Genomic DNA, 25,998 nt, shown 5'->3' with positions numbered 1-25,998 from the left:
ATGAGGCAGGAGCCTCATACTATGCGGCATCCTCCTCAACACATGCGGCATGAGCCTCATCCCTTGCAGCGTGAGCCTCATCCCATGCAGCATGAGCCTCATACCATGCAGCATGAGCCTCATCCCATGCAGCATGAGCCTCATCCCATGCAGCATAAGCCGCACGCCATGCAACATGCTCTGCATACCTTACAGCATGCTCTACATACAGCATGCTCTGCATACAGCATGCTCTGCATACCTTACCGCATGCTCCTCAGTCACACATCTTTGGTTGTTGCCAACTCACAAGACTGTCTAGCAGTTTCATAACGTTGCCTTCTGGTCTGCTGCTTTTGCACCAGTGAAACCCTCACTGAGAGAACTTAGCTTTTCTCGGATATGGTTCCTGTAGATGAGAAAGTGCTATTCTCCCTCCTTCTGATATTCCCTTGAGGACTCTGTCATTTGGAGAGGAGCCTTAAGCTGCTTAGCCTCCTATGGACTTTTATTTAAGCATAACATGCTTCCAGGGAGGGTAATGGTTCCGCTTCAGTCGCTAACCCCGTCTGTTACCACACCTGCTCCCATAGACCTTGAGCTTTGTTGCAAGACATGCAGTCCAAGCTTAGTCCTTGTTAGAGGATTTTTTGTTTACGGAGTCAGTGTGTCACTGGGAAGACGTTCTACAACCAGCAGAAGTGACTTGTTGTGACGCAGTGCGGCAACCTCAGCAACCCGATAAGGAGTTGTCTGTACGACCCAGACAGTCTAGACAGTTTCGGGTTGTCGCTGTACTTCCTCGCTTCCCCATGGTTGACAGTTCACAGACTGTGCAGCAGTACCATGATCTTGTGTCTGGCTCCGTCAGACGACTGGCTTTTAAGAGCTCCCACAAGTCGTCGCTGTCTGGAGATTCTCAGATGGACTATGGATCTGACCAAGGAACTGGGCCTCCTGGTCAATTTTGAGGAGTCCCAGCTCGTCCCATCCCAGACCATTGTCTACCTGGGTATGGAGCTTCAGAGTCGAGCTTTTCGGGCTTTTCCGTCGGCCCCAAGGATCTACCAAGCCCTAGAATGCATCCAGAGCATGCTGAGAAGGAACCGATGCTCAGTCAGGTAGTGGATGAGTCTAACAGGGACACTTTCATCGCTGGCCCTGTTCATCGAGTTAGGGAGACGCCACCTCCGCCCCCTTCAGTATCATCTAGCTGCTCACTGGATAAAGGACATGACGCTAGAGACGGTCTCAGTTCCTGTTTCCGAAGAGAGGAGGTCTACTCTCACGTGGTGAAAGAACAGCTTTCTTCTCAAGGAAGTCTACCTTTGGCTGTTCAGAGACCCGACCGCCGTCTCTTCTCGGACGCATCAGACACGGGCTGGGGTGCGACTTTGGACGGACAGGAATGCTCGGGAACATGGAATCAGGAGCAAAGGACACTTCACATCAATTGCAAGGAGCTGTTGGCGGTTCATCTGGCCTTGATAAACTTCAAGTCCCTCCAGCTTAACAAGGTGGTGGAGGTGGACTCTGACAACACCACAGCCTTGGCTTACATCTCCAAGCAGGGAGGGACTCATTCGTGGAAGTTGTTCTAGATCGCAAGGGACCTCCTCATCTGGTCAAAAGATCGAAAGCTCACGCTGGTAACGAGGTTCATTCAGGGCGATATGAATGTCATGGCAGATCGCCTCAGCCGGAAGGGTCAGGTCATCCCCACAGAGTGGACCCTTCACAAGAATGTTTGCAGCAGACTTTGGGCCCTGTGGGGTCAGCCAACCATAGATCTGTTCGCTACCTCGATAACCTAGAGGCTCCCGTTGTATTGTTCTCCGATTCCAGACCCAGCAGCAGTTCACGTGGATGCTTTTCTGCTGGATTGGTCCCATCTCGACCTGTATGCATTCCCGCCGTTCAAGATTGTCAACAGGGTACTTCAGAAGTTCGCCTCTCGCAAAGGGACACGGCTGACGTTGGTTGGCTCCGCTCTGGCCCGCGAGAGAATGGTTCATAGAGGTACTGCAATGGCTGGTCGACATTCCCAGGACTCTTCCTCTAGGAGTGGACCTTCTACGTCTACCTCACGTAAAGAAGGTACACCCAAACCTCCACGCTCTTCGTCTGACTGCCTTCAGACTTTCGAAAGACTCTCAAGAGCTAGGGGCTTTTCGAAGGAGGCAGCCAGAGCGATTGCCAGAGCAAGGAGGACATCCACTCTCAGAGTCTATCAGTCTAAAGGGGAAGTCTTCCGAAGCTGGTACAAGGCCAATGCAGTTTCCTCAACCAGTACCACTGTAACCCAGATTGCTGACTTCCTGTTACATCTAAGGAACGTAAGATCCCTTTCAGCTCCTACGATCAAGGGTTACAGAAGTATGTTGGCAGCGGTTTTCCGCCACAGAGGCTTGGATCTTTCCACCAACAAAGATCTACAGGACCTCCTTAGGTCTTTTGAGATCTCAAAGGAACGTCGGTTGTCCACTCCAGGCTGGAATCTAGACGTGGTCCTAAGGTTCCTTATGTCATCAAGATTTGAACCTCTCCAATCAGCCTCTTTTAAGGACCTCACATTAAAAACTCTTTTCCTCGTGTGCTTGACAACAGCTAAAAGAGTAAGTGAGATCCACGCCTTCAGCAGGAACATAGTTTTCACATCTGAAACGGCTACATGTTCCTTGCAGCTCGGGTTTTTGCTAAAACGAGCTTCCTTCACGTCCTTGGCCTAAGTCGTTCGAGATCCCAAGCCTGTCCAACTTGGTGGGGAACGAACTGGAGAGAGTACTTTGCCCAGTTAGAGCTCTTAGGTTCTATCTAAAAAGGTCATAACCTTTACGAGGACAATCAGAAGCCTTATGGTGTGCTATCAAGAAGCCTTCTCTTCCAAGGTCTAAGAACTCAGTTTCTTACTAATTCAGGCTCCTGATTAGGGAAGCACATTCTCATCTGAAGGAAGAAGACCTTGCTTTGCTGAAGGTAAGGACACATGAAGTGAGAGCTGTGGCTACTTCAGTGGCCTTCAAACAGAACCGTTCTCTGCAGAGTGTTATGGATGCAACCTATTGGAGAAGCAAGTCAGTGTTCGCATCATTCTATCTCAAAGATGTCCAGTCTCTTTACGAGAACTGCTACACCCTGGGACCATTCGTAGCAACGAATGCAGTAGTAGGCGGGGGCTCAGCCACTACATTCCCATAATCCCATAACCTTTTTAACCTTTCTCTTGAATACTTTTTATGGGTTGTACGGTCGGCTAAGAAGCCTTCCACATCCTTGTTGATTTTGCGGGTGGTCAATTCTTTCTTGAGAAGCGCCGAGGTTAAAGGTTGTGATGAGGTCCTTTAGTATGGGTTGCAGCCCTTTATACTTCAGCACCTAAGAGTCGTTCAGCATCCTAAGAGGACCGCTACGCTCAGTAAGGAAGACGTACTTAATAAAGGCAGAGTAATGGTTCAAGTCGTCTTCCTTACCAGGTACTTATTTATTTTATGTTATTTTTGAATAACTAATAAAATAAAATACGGGATACTTAGCTTCTTTGTTAACATGTATGCTGGTCTCCACCCACCACCCTGGGTGTGAATCAGCTACATGATTATCGGGTAAGATTAATATTGAAAAATGTTATTTTCATTAGTAAAATAAATTTTTGAATATACTTACCCGATAATCATGATTTAATTGACCCACCCTTCCTCCCCATAGAGAACCAGTGGACCGAGGAAAAAATTGAGGTGGTGTTGACAAGAAGTACTGGAGTACCTGACCACAGATGGCGCTGTTGTGTACACCCCCACCTGTATAGCGATCGCTGGCGTATCCCGACCGTAGATTTCTGTCGGGCAACAGAGTTGACAGCTACATGATTATCGGGTAAGTATATTCAAAAATTTATTTTACTAATGAAAATAACATTTTTCCTTTTTTCCTTTCCGCACTGAGCTATTTTCCCTGTTGGAGCCCCTGGGCTTATAGCATACTGCTTTTCCAACTAAGGTTGTAGCTTAGTAAGTAATAATGATAATAATGCTAGAGTGATGAATGCAAGAGTTGATGGGGGAAGTACAAGAGGAAGGCCAAGGTTTGGGTGGATAGATGGAGTGAAGAAAACTTTAGGTGATAGGAGGATAGATGTGAGAGAGGCAAAAGTGTGCTAGAAATAGGAATGAATTGCGAGCAATTGTGACACAGTTCCGGTAGCCATGCTGCTTCCGCTGTTTGCCTTGGTGACCGCTGAGGTAGCAGCAGTAGGGGATTCAGCATATGATGCTTCATTTGTGGTGGATAACGGTGGAGAGTGGCGTGTGGCACCCTAGCAGTACCAGCCAAACTCGGCTGAATCCTTCGTCAGTCTGAGAGGAGTGAAGAGATGAAAATTCCCCTTTTGTTCTATATTTTGATATTGGCTACCCCCCAAAATTGGGGGAAGTGCCTTGGTAGATATATAGTTTCCCAACACTGCTTTTCAGCTATCTTGTAATGTACGCATAGTTTTTTGTTCCCCTCATATTGACATTAATGAAAAATTGTATCCTGATAGATTGGGTGTGGATATGAATGCATAGCTTGTAACTGGATTGGAAACCGTTGTCCTACCTTGGATGCTGTCCAGAAACACATGAAGGATAAAGGCCACTGCTATTTGAATATAGATGGAGATAAATTGCTGGAGTTTGAAGACTATTACGATTATTCTTCCACATACCCAGATGCAGGTTAGTGTTGAGTGTGTAAACATTGCTATTTGTGTATAGAGGGGTTGGTCAGGTCATTAGAGGAACCTGAAATCCCGGCCACAACAGTTTTATCATATTTCCTGTCTTGTACAGAGTTGGAGGGGAAAACTTTGATATTGCTTAGTCAATTGCATATTGAGAATAAACTCTGAGTTTTGAAAACTACTTAATTTGTCCATCTAATGTTGCAAGAACAGAAGTGAAAAGACTTGCTTATGACAAAGTGTTCCCTATCAACATTGACATTTGTAGAGTAATTAGCATTGTATGGCCATAACTTTTAAAATCTCCTCTATGTCAATGCAGCTTTGACTAGCAAAGATCTTACATTACCATCACACTTTTCTGTTTTTTTTCCACCAATCTCCTTTATGTTCATTTTGGCTTTTCCTATGTTTTCCTATTGCTATTTCAATACCTGCTTCAACAACTTAATAATCTGTTTCCTTCTCTTTCCAGTTTGCTCCTCTTAATATTTCTCTCAGTCTTAATCATCTTTTGTGGCACCATTGTTCTACTCAATATATGTTACTGAATTGCATCCTTGCCATATGATTCATATGGATAATCTTAACTATATTCTTTCCTTTGCTTCCTTTCCTGTCATCCAGCCATCATAACCAAACCCAGAAATCCTTATACAGTAGTCTATTCTTGTGTGTATAATCCTCCAAACACTTCATTCCTATTAGAATTAAAAAGTCTGTTCCTCCTTATCGTACTATACTGTACATACATAAACCATCTCGCTTCGTGTGTGTCATCTTATTAACAGCTTACATTTATCCCCAATGTTTGGTCAGTTACAGGTTTGTCTTTAATTCTTTAATATGGATTTTTAATGGGTCATTTACTAGCTCAGGTTCTTGTCAAGAAATTTTCAGTTAAGGACATATTGTCTTCTTCCTTTGCAAGAGGCTTATCACATCTGTGCTCAACTGAGCTGCCTAAGGAACTTTAGGAGAGTGTACGATCCTTCTCTAGTCATCATGGAGTCCCTGACAGCCTCTTGTTAGGTCCTTCATGTTTCCCAGCACCTCAAGTCTGAAGAATTACATCATGCTAACCAGGGAAGTCAGATTTGACAAAGGTGATTAAGAAGTACACTTGTCTAAGGTTCCCAACATCAATAGTTACCATGATACCTCTCTATGCCAGCAATAAGCAGCCACATTTGATGAGACCTCTATATGATTTGGCATATTCAGTCTTGACAGAAAATAGAGGGTAAAGAATGTGTTCTGCACTTTTGACGTAGGCAGAAACGAAGAGGATCATCCTTTTTTATTTCCTCTTGATGGTCAAGGCATAAGCTGAGGTCTTGGCAAAAGTGAAGTCATTCAGCTAGTGAATGCTCCTCAAGGATCTATGAGAGTCTAGAAGCATTTTTCCTTCCAGACTCTGGAATGAGGTTTTATAAAAAGGAATCCCGCAACCTACATATCATGCCTCCCTACATTTCCAAGGTTGATTGTCTATTTGCTTACCTTGGAAGAGCTTCAGTTAGTTTGTGTGTCCTATTTCCTATCCAATGCGTTTGTAAGTGAGATGTGCTATTAAAGATTCTCTCAAGTTTGTTTTTATTGACAGCTTTGAAGGATCTTAGAATTTCTTGTATTATCTACCTGCATCAATTAATTATTAGATCCATTTAGTCAGACCTAATGGAAATGGGGAATTCGCCCAGACTTTTGCCACCGTAAAATACCTATGGAGGATTGTTTAGTCAAGCCATTTGTACCTCATGTTTGGAGGGAGGCAGAAAGGTAATGAGATGTTCCAGTAGCCTCTTTTTATGTCTTGTCCACAGAATTTTTCTTCACACCAGCAAGATATTCCCTCCCAATTGCTCTACCAAGGCCCTTTAAGTTCAGTAATCAGTTTTCAGCCTTTTATCTTGGGCCAAAGGAGATAGTTTCATACTATGTTTCTTAGGAAAGAGATAAGTAAAATATAAATGCAGCACCAGATTGCATCTTGGTACAGCCATCAGTGGTGATTGTTCTCAAAATTTTCACAGGCCAAGGAAGAAGTCAGGAGCAAACCTTTTAGCAATCTTGATTACAGCCAGGGCTCAGCTATCTATAAAAGACAAAATCAAATTCGTCAATGGGCTTTGTTCATTCGTGTTTCGTGATGCTGATCAAATTCAGCTAGCTAAACACTACAGTAAAAGGGTGTTCTCCTCAGTAAAAACCAATCAGGCATGGCTCCGTTTTTTATTTCATTATTCACTTTATGCACCTGTATCTTTCTTCTCTTGCTGTAACTGGATCTCCAAGACTCTTCAATGCATCTTTCATGCCATATACCAATAACTTTCTAAGCATTTCCCCCTTTCTACCTCCTAGTACTCATGAATTATAAACTCTTCACCAACCTATTCTTGTCCATTCTTTCCACATGACCAAAATGCTTTAAAATACTCTTGATCCTTCCCTTCACATAAGCTACCATTTTTTACAAGCTTTATGTCTCTCCCTATTTCTTAGTCCATTAATTGACTTCCGTAAAGGGGATTTCACTCGACAATCCCTTCATGTATTCATACTTTAGCTTCCATAGATTATTAAAATCTCTTTCCAATCTCTTGCAGTCATCTTATCTTTCTTACTTTACTTATTATTCACTCTCCTCTTTTATTATCTTACCACCGGTTTTTGAATAGATTCCCCAAGTATTCGTATGAATTAACCACTTTCTTTCTTTCATTGCTCCATCGTCATAGTTTCATTTACCATTGCACAGTCAACACTGTATAGCATCATCTTACTTGAATTCCTGTCAGCTCCCAGTCTCTTTTCTGTCTTGATCACCTTTCTTAGATTGTTTACAGATGCTTCCACAAGTATTTTCACCCTGGCAGTGCATCAAATGTTGATGGTTTTTGCCTATTATTTGATGTATTATTTTTCTTCCTTTTGCTTCCAAGTTGTCTATATACTTTTTTCTTACTTATCAAAGTTCAATGGCTTTAAAAATAGGCTTTACATATTTTTTTGTATAGTATTCTCTCATCCAAATGAAATTAATTATTTTAATCTCACATTGAGCTAATTATTAACTCTTCCAGAAAAGTAACTGATATTTTCATGAGCTATTAACCAACTTATTTTATTTTTACTTCAGTACAAAAGCTTTTTATCAACCTTTACTGTATGTACATGGAGTATTGCTCTCATATAGTGGAATTTTTTCCTTACTTCAGTTTTTACAAGATTGTTTGTTCCATCACAAATACAAACTTTCATTCTTTACCTAGGAGATATGATTCAATTTTGAGCTGGTTTAGCCGTAAATCTTTCATGCAAGGTGTCAATAACCCTCCAAGTGTCAATAACCCTCTACTAGTTAGTGGACAACAGCCACCCCACTCACACACTCACCAAGAGGCTACTCTTCACTTTTATATTTGGGTGTGGTTGAGTTCAACATTCACGTTGCTTTCTCCTGGTTTACCTTTCCTTAATTCACTGGCCGTAATAACTTTGTTTTCTTTCCCTTTGCAGTTGTGCCTGTTCTAGAGGAACTGCAATCATATAGATTTGTCCTGGCATATCGGGCCGCTCTTGTGGTACGTTTATTTTGGCTTGGGAGAAGGTTATCACTTACTTTGTCCTGCATGCAGTGACATTCCTGCATGGAGGCTTCTCCTTATGAAAAGTTTCAGGATTGACCATCCTTCCAGTTAAAGGTGTAAAATATGCATAGGAAGAAGTCTAAAAGGGATTCTTCTCCTTCTGGGGCATCCTCGAAGTCGCAGAAAACCCGACTTTTTTCTTCTGTGGCTTGTACTCTCTCAACTGCCTTTTCCTGTTCAACTAATTCCGGAGCCAATTGGATAAGAGCAACAACCTTTTAACCCCCAGACGAGCTGCTGGTCAGGAAGACCCCATTGCGTAAGCAGTAATGGCCTCCCCTTGAAGGGAATCTAGCTCTTTTGACGCTTTGTGTCGATTGTATCCATCCTTGGTTCTTTTATTTTTCCCCATTAAGGAATAGCTCTTGGAGGTGTAGATGCTAGGAGTAAAGCAGGAGCGCACATTTACCTCCACAGGGATTGTCCTCGACCCTTCCCCCTTCCTGCTTGGGGAGTCCAAATCGGTCTTCTGCCTCTAACAGACACATCCTCAGAAGTTTCTCTTTCACCTGAGGTTTTGTAGGTTGGTTCTCACACCCAGGGATGTATATGTGCCAGGTTCACACAGCACTACCATCCCTTCAAGGTCCTTCAGCGGATGCTCTCAACAGGTCATCCTCACTTGAGTGATCCACACCCTGAGTCTCTTGTAAGCAGGTGTATGAGTTGTCACCACTTCTCGCTAGCTCTCCGGAGCTGGGCTCTTCAGAGCCATCTGGTGATTGTGTCTGAATACTTTTCCGAAACGCTTTCCACCATGCTCTCCAGGCATCACGAGTCTCTGCGAGTCTCGTGTGTGCAGCCCTCTGGTATTGACAGGCTAAGGGATCCCGAGGTGTCGGGATACTCTTCCCGAGGTGTCAGGGTATTCTTTTTATACTTTATCGAACTCGGAATGGTATCCGATAGCAAAATTTTCCAGCCAGTAGGAATAGGGTTTCTAACCACACTGAGGTGAGTCTCCTTGGTGAAGAATGATTTGTATTTATGAAGGAACAAGGACAAATGAAAAATTTGGAAGTACAGTAATATGTACTTTTCCTAATCATACAAATCCGAATTCTTTACTCATATTTGTCCCACCATCACCTTCCCCCTAGAAGTCTTGCCTGTAATCAAAAGTGAAGAGTAGACACTGGGCGAGTATGTTACTGGTGTAGTTGGTATACCTCCTTCTAATATAACTAGCGCGAAGGGTCGTTGACACTTCGCATGAAAGTTCTTATGGCTAAACCAGCTCAAAGTTGAATCATATCTCCCAAGTAAAAAAACTGTTTTGTATAGTTCGGAAAAATACTAATTACTTCCAGATTTTTCATGTCAAGACAATTTGTGTAGTCATTTATATATATACTGTACTGTATCTTCTCTTTCTGTATTAAGATGGGCTGTGTCTGTCTTATATTGAAATTATTTGTTCAGTGTTATGATCAACTAAGACCAGTGTTAATGTATGGATCGGAAACATGAGCTCTAAGACAAAAAGGGGAAGCAAAGCTTGAGAAAAGAGAGATGAGAATGCTGAGGTGGATAATGGGAATATCACTACTTGAAAGATTGGAAAAAGATGAAATTAGAAAAATGCCAGGCATAGTGAAGATTACAGAGGTGATCAGAGTGTCACGACTGAGATGGTGTGGGCACATGTTGAGGATGAATGGTGAGTAGGGATTGAGGATGGCTTGTGAGGAACTTTTTAGGGGGAGAAGGTGAAGAGGGAGGCAGAGAATTAGATGGTGAGATAAAGTGAAGGATGATATGGAAAGAATAGGTTTGGTGAAAGGCACTGGAGAGGGCTCATCAGGCAACTGACTCCTTAATGTAGGGGTAACTGCGGAAAAGAAGATTCCTTAATGATGAAAACTTTACACTAGCCATGTAGCCATTATGTGCATTTACTCTTCTAAAGTCACCAGTTCTCAGATTTCGTGTTACAATATTTCATCAGTTCATTCTATTTATGTACAGTATCTACAGATCTTGAATTCTCAATCTGCTTTCTCGTTTTCTTTAATAACCATAATCTTCCAATAGATCGATCTACTCATCTGAATGATGGCCATTGGATGCCCTTCCTGCTGCTATTTTTATAGTCTTGACTAAGGGTTTTTTTTAACAAATTATGGTAAAAAAGAAATTAGGAAAGTATTTCTACTTGAAGTACAGTAGTATAAAAAATATAAGATTATTGCATTGAAACTTTTAGATTGAACTGTAGTATGAATTTTTTCAAGAACTAATCATTGCTGCTTACTGTTTCAGGCCAAGGGACAAGTCGAGATGATGAAGTTGTGATGAATATTTTGTCTGGTGATGACTTTCAGTTGGTCCTACCTTCTGGTGCTGTTGTAGGTCATAGAACTCTGATGAAATATTATCGGTAAGACTTACTCCTTCAGGTTTTGTTTATCTAAGTTTCTGCACTATCTAATTTTAGTAACAAAACATTGAACAATATTTCAGTAATCAAAACTTTTTCTCGTAATATATGGGCCCTTAATTGACATAACATACATTGAAGAGCATATGATTGCTGTCATAAAGGTTGCACCACCTATTTGGGTAAATTTTGTTGCTAATTTTAGTGCTTGTTTTCATTTCTATGTGCCGTATGTTCTAGTAAAAAATACAGAAAACTTACAAGTGACCACGTGTAACATAGCGTAAGAGCACTTGACTGATTTCACTCAAAAGATAATTAATTTTACCCTAACTTTTGGGGAAATATTCAAAATTTTTGGTTCGTACGTGCATACAAACTATCAAGTTGTTGATATGGGGGTTTATTCCAAAGTCAACTTCTTACGACCAGAATAAAGAATGGTACCTAATTAGTGACTATATAAGGATACAGTAGGGTCCCGAATTATGCGAGAATTTGGTCGATTAATGACCTCATGTAAATGGAAAATCGCGAATTTCGAAACACACAACTAACAGAAATAATTCCATTGCGGCCATGGCAACCAGCAATTTGCCTATTCAAATGTGTTTACTACCCATTTCCAATACTTTCTTTGTACTATACTGTATTTCTTTATAATATCAAATTGTTCTTGTAAATAAATAAAACATTTAATATACTTTAAAGTTCTAATAACTTGAAAAATGGTTAAAATTACAACCATATATTTCCCGTTATAACACAACCCAAAATACAGACAAATTTTAATGTTTGTCATATCTATTGTATAATACAACTGGTGAATAGCAAAACCATCACTCTATAGACTAGCTTGCTGTATGATTGAAAATCCAGAATTATCAAAATAAAGGCGATTTTATATCATGCGTTTCCTAAACACGCTAAAAAGCACAATAGAAAACGACAACCAATGTTTTGTTTACGTTTATCTCTGATCACAACGAAGAAACAGACGCATTTATACATCTGTGTTTTTGAATTGACAGCAATTTTACCAAGTATAGATTATATGTTGAATTTGTTATTACCAATGTTCTAATTATTTTTTATTAGAACTTTCAAATAAATGAAATGAATGCCATTTATGAAATGTTTTTCTTTATGATGCCGCCTGAAACGGAAACCTTCCATTTGTTTACGCCCCATCTTCGATCATAATAAACAAACGAATGCATTAAACACACATGATCTAAGTCATAACTAATGATATTACAAACATTTAGTAAACATTATGTTATTACAAATATTTTACTTACCGTATCCATATAAATTCCTAAATTCGTAGCAAAGCTGGAAATTTTTTTTTCCTTATGCGTTTAATCCACAATAGCAAACTGCCGCTAATGACAGAGTGATAACTTACGATAATTCTAAACTGTTACGAAAGATAATTGTCCTTTCCATATCCAAAATACTTTTCCTAACTTCAGTTATAAGTCAACTTGTACCCACCTCAATTATGGATCCATATGCAAAAAAGGTAAAAGAAGAAAGTACTAGGCCTATTTTTAAAGTCACCGAACAATTAGGTTACCGCTATAACGTTCGATGTGAGAGAGAGAGAGAGAGAGAGAGAGAGAGAGAGAGAGAGAGAGAGAGAGAGATGGTTTTAAAGTACTAAACAATAAATATGATAGGTTATAACACATTGGTGTTTATGTAATATTAACTGTATAGATGGTTTGAATAAGTTAAGAAATGGTGTAAACAATTCTTTGTTATTGTATTCGCGCGGAAGCTAGACATCAGCTGATGTGATCACAGCCAAAAGTAAAACAAAAATAAGTTAGCAATACTCGATTTTTAAAACACACCCGAAATTTAACAACATAAGTACATGTTTTATTATAGCGCAATTGACATTTAAAGATTAAAAATTTTCTGGAATAGAATGGTGTTTCCTAAAAAATAGTGGTTTGCGGACGAAATCGGTTACCGTATTTTAAGCTATGATTGAAATGGATGTATACACGGTATAATTTTTTCGTTTTGTATTTAATTGACACTTCAAGAAAACCGATTTTGGTTTCTTCATATATTTGTAAGTATTGTATAACGAGAGAGAGAGAGAGAGAGAGAGAGAGAGAGAGAGAGAGAGAGAGAGAGAGAGAGATTATGACGCAGAAGGTTACAGACCTAGAACAGGGGAGGATGAAGGTGGGGGGAGTGATGAGATAGGCTGGGTGGACTCGCAGGGGAGATGGTAGGAGACGGGGGAAGGGGGGATTTGGTTGCCAGTGGCTAAAAATAGATTCTGAAAGACGGTAAAGGGAAAAACGAATCCCATCGAATAAACAGAATAAGGAAAGGGAATAAGATCCAGAGGAATAATAGATATAATGGAATGAAAATGACTAGATGGTGTTAGTTGTGATAAGAATAATTTAGATATTTGAAATAAGAGTGTCTGAGGAGGTATAGAAGGAATTCGTGATAAATATAGAGGAATATCAAAGGATACAGTTAGTTTGCATTAAAGGGTTTGTTACCGTTTATCGGCAGTGAATAGCCTAAACTTCGGTAACGAGTCGTCAATATTTTGTCATATTTTAAACAGTATACATTTGATTTGCAAACATTGGTTTTGTAGAGTAGACGGTAAAATAAAATCTAGCGAGAGAGAGAGAGAGAGAGAGAGAGAGAGAGAGAGAGAGAGAGAGAGAGAGAGAGAGAGAGAGAGAGAGAGAGAGATTTCTGCCATCAAATCTCTCTCTCTCTCTCTCTCTCGCTCGCTAGATTTTATTTTACCGTCTACTCTACAAAACCAATGTTTGCAAATCAAATGTATACTGTTTAAAATATGACAAAATATTGACGACTCGTTACCGAAGTTTAGGCTATTCACTGCCGATAAACGAACCCAGTCTACTCGTGAAAACCTTGAACGCCCAGAGGGAAAATAAGGCTTTTAAATATACTGTACTAAACAAAAATAATGCTTTAATATACCGTCATTAACACTACCATTACAATTATCGTAAGGTTGGAGAAAGATAAAGATTGCCGAGAACGTAACCACATTTCTGTTTACATTTTGTCAGCTGGACTCGCACAGTTAACAGTTGATTTCATTGTTGATGTGGAATTTTATCCTTAAATAGGCTATTCATTATGAAATTATGTTAATGAAATGTAATGTTGATATTGTTTTGTAACATTTATTATAAATCACCGTATTTAGGGCTACCAATATGCTTAAAAAGACAATAGATTTGATACATTTTGTAGTGCTTGACTCGCAAACTTTGAACAGCCTCGCAGATACAGAAAATTTATTTTTGAAAAATAGCGATCGCGGAAAAGGGGAATCGTGTAATTCGAACACGCTTAATTCGGGACCATACTGTACTAGGCACTTCCAAGGCTGGACAGTACACTTGACCTACTGCAAAGGTTGAGTCACTTTACTCGCTTGGCTTGGGTTTATCACAGAAATTTCATTTAGATGTTCTGGTCAATCCTTGTAAATAAAAACTGGTTTACGAAGGTAATCTCTTTATCTGTAAAATTGAAAATAATGGTCGACAGTGGCTTGAATCCTGGAAAAGGCTTTTTAGTGCAGATTCATTGCTCGATGTGGTTTACCATCAATTTTATGAATGTGTTGATCAATATGAGGACGAGAATGAGATCTATGCCGAGTTAAAGTTTCTAAAATACTTAGACCTAACGGTTTCAGAATCCACATCAGAGTTGGTTCAAGCCTTAGTCATTCAGTAGCTCTTAACCAGAAAGTGACTTATGGTATCATTTGTCCTGGAATTTGATAATCTATCAAGGGCGCCATATAAGTTTTCTACCATAAACATTGTACAGTATAGTGTACATTGTAATCTAGCTTGGCATTAGCACACAGAGATCCACCCCCACCACGTGATAATCCCATTCATAATTCAGTTAATGTGCCTCTTTTATTAATAGTTCATGTTTATAACGTTTTTAAAGAGAGGGAAAACACTTATAAAATATTCTTCATTGAATTTCCTACTTTTATGCTTAAATTGAGTAATGTCAAATATTGCATTTCTATTTATAAGTTTGAATGTGTAATCTTGTCTTACAAAGATTTCAGTTTCATTTGTATGAATGAGCAAAATGTCATTATTTAATTGCAAACCCAATGCTGTAGGGTTATTGCATGTTTAGGATACTGTACTAGCCTCCAGGCTAGTACTGTGGTAATGTGTTTGCTTTGCATTCACATGGTGGCATATTGAGTCCCACCTAGGCCCATGAGGGTAAGCTGTTTACTGGGGAGTTTACTGCTATGGTTGGTCACAATTTTGGCGGATTTGGCTTTCTCGGCTGACATGAGATGTAGTGTACTAAATATGATACACAAGTATCCAAAACGTAAATCATGTAGTCTTCTTGAACTGAGCAGGCAAGTCTGTAGTGTGTGTGGGCAGTTTTCACCGTACAGGAGCACCGGACCGGTGCTCCTGTCCAGCGGGGCAAACCATATGGCCAGCCCTCTGTGTGTATGGCTGACTTAATATATTAAGTTTGTGTGAGAAAATATTGTACAGTATTGCATGTTTTAATTTTTTCAAAGGTACCTATTGAATAAGTTATTGATTCTTAAGAATTTCCCAAATTTTTCAATAAAAATTACTAAAAAGCCATTTACTGTATTAAATCCATTTTTGCATCAGGCTAAGCCTAAATATGGATTGAAGGTACCCAGGTTAGAAAAGGGCTGTATTGGACATAGAAAATGTTAAAGAAGTTTTCTATATTTCCAGATGGTGTTATCAAAGTAGGAGTGAGAGATGTCTTTATTTGATAGTATTTTTTTAATTACTATACTGAAATATTGATGTGAAAATGATATTGAGCTGTCAATTTTAATAAGATAAAACTTGTTGATTTGGTCTAATATTGTCGAAGTAAGGCCTTTCTCATAATGTCTGTTTTAGATTACTGCATCATCATTATTCTTTTATTTTTTAAAATTATGCTGACATATCTAGAGTTCCTATCAGTGATTAGGAATAGCATTTGTTTTTAGTCATAATTGTAATGTTACTGGTGGCACGAGTCTTAATGTCTCATTTAATTTAATTGTTACTCGTACCATACAAACCAACTGAAAAGGTGAAGTCATTGTTAATAGTTTATACTATACAGTATTGCTTTGTCGTAATATGCTCTTAATTTGGAGTGTTTATGGTAAGTAGTTGCATCAAATTGTTATGTTCACTCTATTTTTTTTTTTTTTTACAGTCAAAGATTGAAGCCTGAACGGACTGTAGCAATACAGAAAACACCCGGTCGGTCATTCACAAACCTGTTGTCTCAATATCGAGCTCTTGGTTGGAATGGTGCTACCCAAGCTGATGTTGTCAAGTAAGTAATTTTATTATTGTTTATAACATTAAATTTATTTACATTATCATTAGCAGCTGTAATGTCAAAACATCTTAGTTTGTGCAGCAATGAAGCACAATTAATTTTATTTTGAAAAGTTTTCACCGGGAACTTGAGCGTGTAATTCCATGCAGCTATTTTATAAATAAGGAGTCTTGCTCTTAATTTTTTTATTGCTGCGAAGGGATTCTGAAGATAAAATATAGATGTGTTTAAAAACAAAAGGAATTCATTATAAGCAAGTATAGATAATGTATTTAAACATATTCTAATTCAGCATGGAGAAAAAATTAATTCTGACTGCTGTACATATTCTTGTTGAATTCAGATCTGTTTTTAGATTGAAATCCACCCTTCTCCACGATATAGATAACTGTAGTTGATTGCTAAGTTTGTGAAACAGCAGAATTAATCATAGTAATTTTGTCATACAACTTGCATTCTTTTAAATATTGAGCCACAAAAAAATTCTGATATTGAAATTCAATATGCCCCAGGAATAACAAGGAGAATTCATATTTGATAGCTAAATGGATAAGTTTGTACAGAATGTTGTGGAATCAGCAAGCAATCCTGCTTTCAGCAGACAAGCAAGGAAAGCAGAAAACTGCAAAACTAAATCAGTTAAGCTTTTCCAATTTTCTAAGAAGAAAGCTACTACTGTAATTCCTTTGCAACAATTATTGTCAAATGGGTATTAATATATCAGTTAAAAGGAATTGTTCCATATGTATAGGATGTCATGTTCTGAATTTGCAAAGAAAAGAAGACAAAATAGACCAATGAAGAACAAAGGGCTTTGGTTTGCCTGCCATACCTATATGTAATCATATTTTAAAGGGGTGTACGAAGAAAAGACATGGCAGTTAATATTAGACGAGACATTCAGCATGTTTGTAAGCAAATAATTTTCAGCCAAGGAAGGAAAGCGATGCAAGGGTCATTGATTGCAAGCAACAAGACACTGATAAAGATTCATCTGAGACTTGCACTACAACTGAATTGCAAGCTAGCAGTGTTACAAGTCGTATTGCCAGTGAAAGTACGGTAGGGTGATAACAAAGAAACTGAAACCTACTGCTCTGTAACAATGGATTCACTGCTTGTTTTATAAATGAAGTCCTGAATGCAGACTTAGTAGCAACCACACTTCAGGTTGCCCGCTGGGAAGCCAATACATAGGGGTAGGCTATAGGAAGAAAAACTCAAAATCCTGAAAAAATTCAAGGAGCTTCATATGATAATGGAGAATGCGTATGTGAAATATTTCGTCGAAATACCCCTTCCTTTCATAGTTATGGGGTAATTAATAAAACTAACTCAATAAGCCAAAAACATTAATCAAAACAAGAAAATGCAGTATTTCTTCTTTTATCATGAATTTTGATAATTACTACGTTTTGATATCCAACAAATTGTAAGCAATGACATCTGTAGGCATTCCTCAGTCACTTCAATTCAGTGCTAGCTGAAATCTTGGATGAGAGAGTACACGTTTGAGTTTGCCTCTCACATTCCCTTTGTTTTACATGTGTTTTTCTTTGGTATGGCAAGAATTTCCTTATGCCAAAGAGGAAAAGACAGCCAAAACATCTTGCTAACATATAAAAGAAAATTCGCTCTAATCTTTGCATAATATCGGTGATATTAGCGCATAGTAAAGGAGAGACAGAATACGAAAAGGCATGGGGCCTAAGGAAGCAAGATATTGGGCAAAGGGATCTCGATTTATGATTAGATTATGATGAATAATGTATTTTTAGTTTATTAATACCAAAAAAAGAATATAGAATTGATAATAATCATGATTTAATATTGTTTTGGAAAATGCAAAGAAAAACATTGAACCGCCGTATCTCAAAACTATACGTATTGAGCTTCAAATTCCATCTTCTCCCTTAGTTTTAAAGCTATAGCATTGAAATTTGGTATATAACTCAGAAACACATAAAGAACAGTGAAATAATGCCTTTTAATCTAATCTTTGTTGTATTTTTTTCTTTATTTATAACAATAATGAAAAAAAAAATCATATATAGCATAAAAACGACTTCTAGAAAAAAACTCTTCATCAGGTGGGAGGACTATATAAGGGGGAACCCATTTAGATACTACCTCTAGAGAGTTATGGGGTCCTTTGACTGACCAGATAGTACTTCATTGGATTATTCTCTCTGGTTACGGTTCATTTTACCTGTGCCTACTCATATACCAAATGGTCTGGCCTATTCTTTACATATTCTCCTCTGTCCTCATACACCTGACAACACTGAGATTACCAAACAATTCTTCTTCACCCAAGGGGTTAACTACTGCACTATAATTGTTCAGTGGCCACTTTCCTCTTGGTAAGGGTAGAAGAGACTGTTTAGCTATGGTAAGCAGCTCTTTTAGGAGAAGGACAATCCAAAATCAAACCATTGTTCTCTAGTCTCGGCAGTGCCATAGCCTCTGTACCATGGTTTTCCACTGTCTTAGGTTAGAGTTCTCTTGCTTGAGGGTACACTCGGGCACACTATTCTATCTTATTTCTCTTCCTCTTGTTTTGTTGAAGTTTTTATAGTTTATATAGGAAATATTTATTTTGATGTCACTCTTCTTAGATATTTTCTTTTTTCTTTTTTTCCTTTCCTCACTGGGCTATTTTCCCTGTTGGAGCCCTTGGGCTTATAGCATTCTGCTTTTTCAACTAGGGTTGTAGCTTAGCAAGTAATAATAATAATGATAAATATGGTAGTAATCATAGGTTTTAATATCAAGTATCAATAGAGGAGATAAAATTTTAAAAACGCTTATTTTTGGGATAAATCGCACTGGCGTCACAAAACTGAAGATCAGAGATGTTTGGACATGTCCCAAGTAACCTTATTAAATGGTATGAATGTCAAAGTCCTGTCTTTAAAAAACAGCATTGGCCAGCCGACTCCTTAAGTTTTATAAACTGTATGGAGCAGACTACAAACAGTCCTCTTTTCATCCAATATCTAGCGGTGAGAGACAGCCATGGAAATGCTGAAGTGTTTGCCTAAGACATTTGTATAAGGAGAAATTTCAGTCTCTTATAACCAGATTCTAAGAGAGGATTTTCTGTCAGTCATACCTCATCTGAGAAAGGTGACCAATAAATTTTCAAAGTACAAACCCTTTCTGAAGATTTGACTATTCGACTTCTTATTGGGAACCATTTTCTCGCAGCACTTTAGCCACTAAGGGTCATATCAGTTAAGAACAATGGACTACTCACAGTCCCCATTAGTGAAAACAAAGAAATCACTTGCAATAGGATATTCCAGGAAGTGAAGTGTGTTCGAGGATGTATGACCCCAGCTGTAGTCATCAAGATGTTTGGAATGATCTTCAGTGAAAAAGACAAAGGAAGCACTCCAGAAGAAAGAGGAGTAACATTAGCTCAGAGTGATGTTACCCAGCTAGTGGATACCAACCTGGTTTCAAGAGTCAGACATCTTATCCACAGACAAATCTGTCTAGCCAACAGACACCCCCCATGAAGTTTGCAAGTATAATCCAGTAGAATATTTTGCTATATCAGTGAAACACCAAGAATCTGACACTTCTACTACAAGTACAGTAAACTTCTTGGATTCTTCCCCTTTCTGAAGACAAAATCAATAAGTGGGACTTCACTTGACAAAAACAAAGTAATCATCATTAAATATGTACAAGAACAACATTTTCCATAAGAATTGAAACATTTATAGATTCAGACACTATGGGGGCTTACGGTGCTAGAAATCAGGTATTATCTGGGACTTAAACCCCTTCATTGACTCAGTGACCTTGACCCCTTTCATTAACTCATAAATTGGTGTTGTGCACATTAGAGAAAAAATTCAGGCAGCTGAAATTTCCTTAATACATAAAGCACCCAGCTATTCTTCCAAATAGAGGTTACATAACATCATTGATCATAAATGATATTCACCAATGTCTTTCCCATGCTGAAAACCAGGTCCTGGTGGAATTACGCAAAAGGCAGTGGGCTATTATGGGAATAAAGCTAATACTTATTGTCTCAGCATTCCTAGACTTTTTTTTTGCAAACGACTTGCACTCATCACAAGGGGATGACTGCAAAAATCAGCAGGTTTCGGTATAAACCTGCGATACTTCTACCATGTTTACCCGGAACATAACTCGTGTCTATGTATTTCTCAATTTAAACCGAAAAGATAAAGGAAAAGATGATTACTGCCAGGTTTGAAAGGCAGCTAGAGTATGTGTGTATCACTTGTAATTGAGTTGATAGGGAGGGGCTAGGTAGTAACTAGTTGGGAAGAATTACTCTCCACCTGCCGGTAGTTTTAACTACTACTGTATATTCATGGAAATTTGTAATGACTGTTTCAACTTCACAGAAGTCAAGGATTATGATTTGTAATCATATAGGAACAAATTTGTAATGTACAGGACTTTATATATAATAAAACATTTATCAGGAGCTTTTATAAAATTATAATTTACAATTTTATCACAAAATCCATCTCGTGGTCCAGAAATTGTCCGGATAAGCAGGTTATCTGTATAGTGTTTAATTCTGCACTGCACTTCTTGATGCATGCAGTAAAGATATACAGTATATAACATTCTATTACATTGCTATTGATAACATTTCAGCAAAAAGTATGTAGCAAACATATCCTGACTACAGGTATTCGCAAAATAGAAAGGGCAAGAAGCCTGATCCGCTGAATGACTAGCTGAGAAATTTGAAAAAAAATCATTTTATGAATCACTGAAATTGTTACTGTATTTTCAAAATGAAAACTGTAAACCTTCGTATGTTTAGTAACTGGCCAACAAATTTTGTTGTGATGAAGTTTCATTCATGCAAACACAAATTACCGTAATCTTTGATAATTTTCTTGAGTTACAAATACAATGGTTTTATTTTTACTTTAAGTCCTTTCTCTTTCCACAAATAAAATACTTTGGTCAATAGATAGTAGCTTTCAGTTAATGATACATGTTAATATTTCAGGGACAAAATAACTGTATAGCTGTTCATTACAAAGATTCGAAGTCTTATCTACTCATTACAGATTACAAGAGTTGAAGGAGTTTAGTTTCAAAACAAATTATTTGACGATCGACATTCATTCTGAATAAATGTGCTTGTTTATCTTTTTTATAATAACAATTTATTAAATCTGATCAAAGTAATTTATTTTTGCAACAGTAACAGATGTACATTGTAGGTTTTCTGAACTTTTTTTTATCGTAATCCTGAACTTTTAATTTATTCAAAAATTTTTATTACAGGAAATCAAAGGATCTTAAGTTCATGCAGAAAATACGAAGTCATCACAACATGAGACTTGGAGTGAAAGCTAATAAATTACAGCATCATTTCCGTCAACAGAATCCCGTGTAGTGGTTATTTACTCTCACATGTTTGTACGAATGTATTGGTAAATTCAACAAAATGTAACCTAAATATATTCATATTCTTGGTTTATGGGTAAAAGATATCTATCATGTATTGTTAATCTACTAGTTTTGTTTTGTTTCTGCCATTTTACTTTCATCGTGTTTGGTTTTTCTTTTTTTCTTACATATAAATGTAACTATATTCTTGATACAATAGTTAATTCTAATGTATTTTAAATATTGGTTAAAGATAATAAAATAGTTTAGCTCATATAATCTGTTGTTCCCATCATTATGTAAAGCCAAAGTAATTACACTTTGGACTATGTCTTTTTTCTCATCTACCTAAAAAAAATATAAGAATTAGAACAATGTTTTATTTAGGGTTGTTATGAATTAATATTGAAATCTCTTCAAAATTTCAAGATTATTATCAAATTGCATTATAAAATTTTGTGTGGCTTTCCAGTTACAAGGATTAAACATCCAAATAATATTTTATCCATATTTTTGGAGACATGATTTTACCTTATTCTAGATGACCTATATTTTACATGTGCTCTGCTCAATTACATTGTAATGGTAGAAAGGCAACTAGATAACAGGAAGTACTGATATTTATAATGTATCAGTTTTATGCATATTCATTATAGTAAAACTTGAAAAAAATGGATGTTACACAGATTTGAGTACAGTTTTTTTTTTTTTTTTTTTTTTTTTTTTTTTTTTTTTTTTTTATAGAAACAAACTATATTCAAGAGAAAGAGGCTTTAGACATATAAACCCAATTAATGTGGTAATACCTTATTACTAAACTCTTTGAAATATTATAATCTCCAGGTTCAAAATCACAAATGTTTAAAGTAATTTGTAAATTTCCTTGGGGGTGGTTGTTGTCTTGTTTCTGGAGGTCATAGCTTAATGGAAGAAAGAGTTCTGGCTTGACCTCTCGACCAGTCCATCTCTGTCTTGTTGGGGATGAGGGCAGATCTTTGGCTCAAGGAAGAGTTTCTTGATGTTAAAGCCTCTCTTTGGTGGATCTCTTATTTTTTTTTTCTCTGGAACTTGGGGAAATTGTTCCCCCAGTTCAAATTTAAATTTCTCTTTTTCATCAATTTATGCTTCTCAATATTACTTCAAAATCCTCCTAATTTTATAAACATTTCGTCTTGCTGTCCTAACACTGTAATATTTCCCTCATCTTTTTATATACTCTTTGTTTATATGTTTATTTATTTATATATTTTTATATATAGTTTTTTAAATGGCGAGGATATTTCCACGCTCGTTATTACTACCTGCTTAGTTGAATGGGAGAAGGGATCATGGTTGGAGGGTATTTGCATTCACAGCTATATGTAAGAGTAGTGGATGATCAGCCATCCCAAAGATGGTTTGGACCTCTTTTGGCAGAACCATCCTCAAGTGTTGGGTCATCAGAATCCGAGGAGACCCAATCCTTGAGGTAGGACTCTTGCCTTTTGGCTGGAAGCCCATTATTGCATGGGAAGGATGATTCTATGTTTTCAGTTCTAACAGGTGGGTTTAACTTATACCTGTGCTTCTATATCTGTTTTGGTGCTATCTCACGGGTAGGGTATGGAGTGGACCATCTGGGAAGTATACTCTCGCTTTGTTGATAGTGGAGAATACAAATTTCCTATCCAATGTACGATACTTTCTCAATATTCTCAAACAGGTAAACTAAGCAAAAAACAAAACCAAGCAGAACTCTTTCCTTTGGACTGTTCTCATAATGACCCCGCTCCCTTCAATATGCTGACTCCCCCCAGCACTGTTGACCGCCTCTGCTAGTTTAATTAAGGAAAATTTCGTTGATGACTTAGGAATTAAGGAGGACCATTCTACTAATTTTCAAAAACAGAGTAATTTGGATAACACACGGAAACTGCAAATCCTTCATGATACCCAAATTCCAATAGAGACTAATTATGAGCAGCTATACACTGTATAGCATTCAGCATTCAAGTGTTGTCGAAAAATAATGGAATTAAATTGAAACTTCAAGGTGATAAATGGTATCCTATTATAGTTATGATGAAGTATTTAATGCCATCAGTAATATTATGCATGTTGAAATTATGGAACATATTGAAGATCAGGAATTTGACTTTTATGTACTGTATTTACTGATGGCTCCAAATCTGATTCTGGCGTCAGATTTAGAGTACTGTACATAGTAGAGCTTTTAACTGTAGGGTTGCATTTCCTCTAGTATCTTATGTATTTATTGCCAAACTGTATGGCATAATAAGTGCCGTTGTGAAAATAGCATTAGAGGAGGAGGGTAATTTTACAATTTTAGTGATGTAAGGAGTATCCCACAATCTTTAGAAGCTTCTATTCCAATAACCCTTTAGTTTTAAAGATTTTAGAGTGGCTTTTCATTATTGGCCTGAGAGGCATGACAATTCAATTTTACTGGGTTTCTGCACATGTAGGCTTGTCTGGAAATTAGAAGGCAAATTTACTGGCAAAGAGGGCTGCAGCTGAGTTGCTACCAAGAAGGTGTCCCATCCACTGTAATGATTTGTTACATAGCTTTAAGAATTTGTTTTATAGTTGTCAACAGCATTAGGATAATTTAGCTGGAATTAAGATGAGAGAAATCACAAATGTTATATCCCTTTGGAGGTACAGTATAGCATGATGCCCTGAAAGAGGAAGACTAGTTTTTATTGTACCCGCATTGGTCACACTTGGTTGAAATGAGTTTCTGATGACTGTTCAATACCAATTATATTGCAATGACTTTGGTACCCTTGATAATAAGGCACTTGTTGATCTAATGCCCTACTTTTAGCACTGTAAGATATAGATATCTCTTTGAGGTGAGGATGGCAGGTTCATCCTTGCCAGTATTTTTAGATTTGTTTCAGTATTTTGAAAGCTATTTAAATGTCATAAGGACATCTTTGATTTTATTTTAAATTTAACAATTCTTTTAATTTTTGAAATTGAATAGTCTTATTCTTTACCAATAACAAACCATATCAGCGTCAGTGGTCTTCAATCTCTTGATGCCAAAGAACTCTAACTCAATTGATCCTCCTGGGCATCGACCTGGTTGCCATGCTATCCTTGAGTGACGGGGGTGAATCCTGTGTCACTAAACGGGTGTGCATATGTACATCAGTGCCAGGAATTGACTTAAGGCTGTGCCTTCTGCTCTCCTCAGTGGCAATTCGACATGAGTGATTAAATACTAACTCACAGGTTAGCTAGTGGATTAAACAGTTGTGGCCTAAACAAGAAATATTCCAAGACTATGAAAAATATAAGTGTTGCCAAAATATTACAAAAGTGAGAAATCTATGAAGCTACTGAAAGGGATAGTGGGGCTAGTGAAATTAATCAAAAGAGTCAGAGCCCCCAATGTAAGTGAAGGATTACTGTCTAATAATAGTGTTGAAATAGACTGTATTATTATTATTATTATTATTATTATTATTAAATGCTAAGCTACAACCCTAGTTGGAAAAGCAGGATGCTATAAGCCCAGGGGCCCCAACAGGGAAAATAGCCCAGTGAGGAAAGGAAATAAGGAAAAATAGAACATTTTAGGAATAGTAACAATATTAAAATAAATATTTCCCATTTAAACTATAAAAACTTTAACAGAACAAGAGGAAGAGAAACTAAATAGAAAAGTGTGCCCAAGTGTACCCTCAAGCAAGAGAACTCTAACCCAAGGCAGTGTAAGACCATGGTACAGAGGCTATGGCACTACCCAAGAATAGAGAACAATGGTTTGATTTTGGAGTGTCCTCCTAGAAGAGCTGCTTACCATAGCTAAAGAGTCTCTTCTACCCTTACCAAGAGGAAAGTAGCCACTGAACAATTACAGTGCAGTAGTTAACCCCTTGGGTGAAGAAGAATTGTCTAGTAATCACAGTGTTGTCAGGTGTATGAGGACTGAGGAGAATCTGTAAAGGATAGGCCAGACTATTCGGTGTCTGTGTAGGCAAAGGGAAAGAACCGTAACCAGAGAGAAGGGTCCTATGTAGTACTGTCTGGCCAGTCAAAAGGACCCCATAACTCTCTAGCGGTAGTATCTCAACGGGCGGCTCCAATTGAATCAAACTTTCGCCACCAAAAGGATAATAAGTAAATTATTTCAGGTAGGAAGTGTGATAATTGTGAGGACTTTTCATGATAAAAGTAAATCCAGTTGTTATGCAAGAGAAGTGTTTCACCATAACTGACATAAAGGGCCATTTGGCAAGATTTTGTTGATAACGAGGCTGCATTTGTCGGCGTTGATCATCATGACACAGTCAGTGACCTCATGCGTGTTATTGCAACGCTGGTGTTCAATGGGTTCATATTATGAGACATGATATATCTTTATATGAAGCAGTTATCAATGACACTTTTTTTTTTTTTTTTCCTAAGTACCCGGAATACAATTAATATTATATGGTCATAAATCAAGATGC

The 25,998-nt window shown here is 37.8% G+C and overlaps 1 protein-coding gene across 2 annotated transcripts in view; it reads left to right on the top strand.

Moving 5' to 3' along the window:
- The window catches only part of LOC137633314 (cytoplasmic 60S subunit biogenesis factor ZNF622), a 62,646-nt gene extending 40,832 nt beyond the window's left edge, over positions 1 to 21,814 (top strand). For both annotated transcript variants that reach the window (XM_068365544.1, XM_068365545.1), the window contains exons 7-10: positions 4,520 to 4,694; positions 10,618 to 10,735; positions 16,007 to 16,129; positions 21,431 to 21,814. In XM_068365544.1, the coding sequence (XP_068221645.1) occupies positions 4,520 to 4,694; positions 10,618 to 10,735; positions 16,007 to 16,129; positions 21,431 to 21,542 (528 nt within the window). In that variant the 3' untranslated portion in view covers positions 21,543 to 21,814. The remainder of the gene's footprint in view (positions 1 to 4,519; positions 4,695 to 10,617; positions 10,736 to 16,006; positions 16,130 to 21,430) is intronic.
- The last annotated feature ends 4,184 nt before the right edge of the window (positions 21,815 to 25,998 follow it).

The sequence above is a fragment of the Palaemon carinicauda genome, chromosome 42 (genome assembly GCF_036898095.1).
Source record: "Palaemon carinicauda isolate YSFRI2023 chromosome 42, ASM3689809v2, whole genome shotgun sequence".
Classification (NCBI taxonomy): Eukaryota; Metazoa; Arthropoda; class Malacostraca; order Decapoda; family Palaemonidae; genus Palaemon; species Palaemon carinicauda.
Note: the sequence above shows the minus strand (reverse complement) of the source record. Positions and strands in the feature narration are given on the sequence as shown.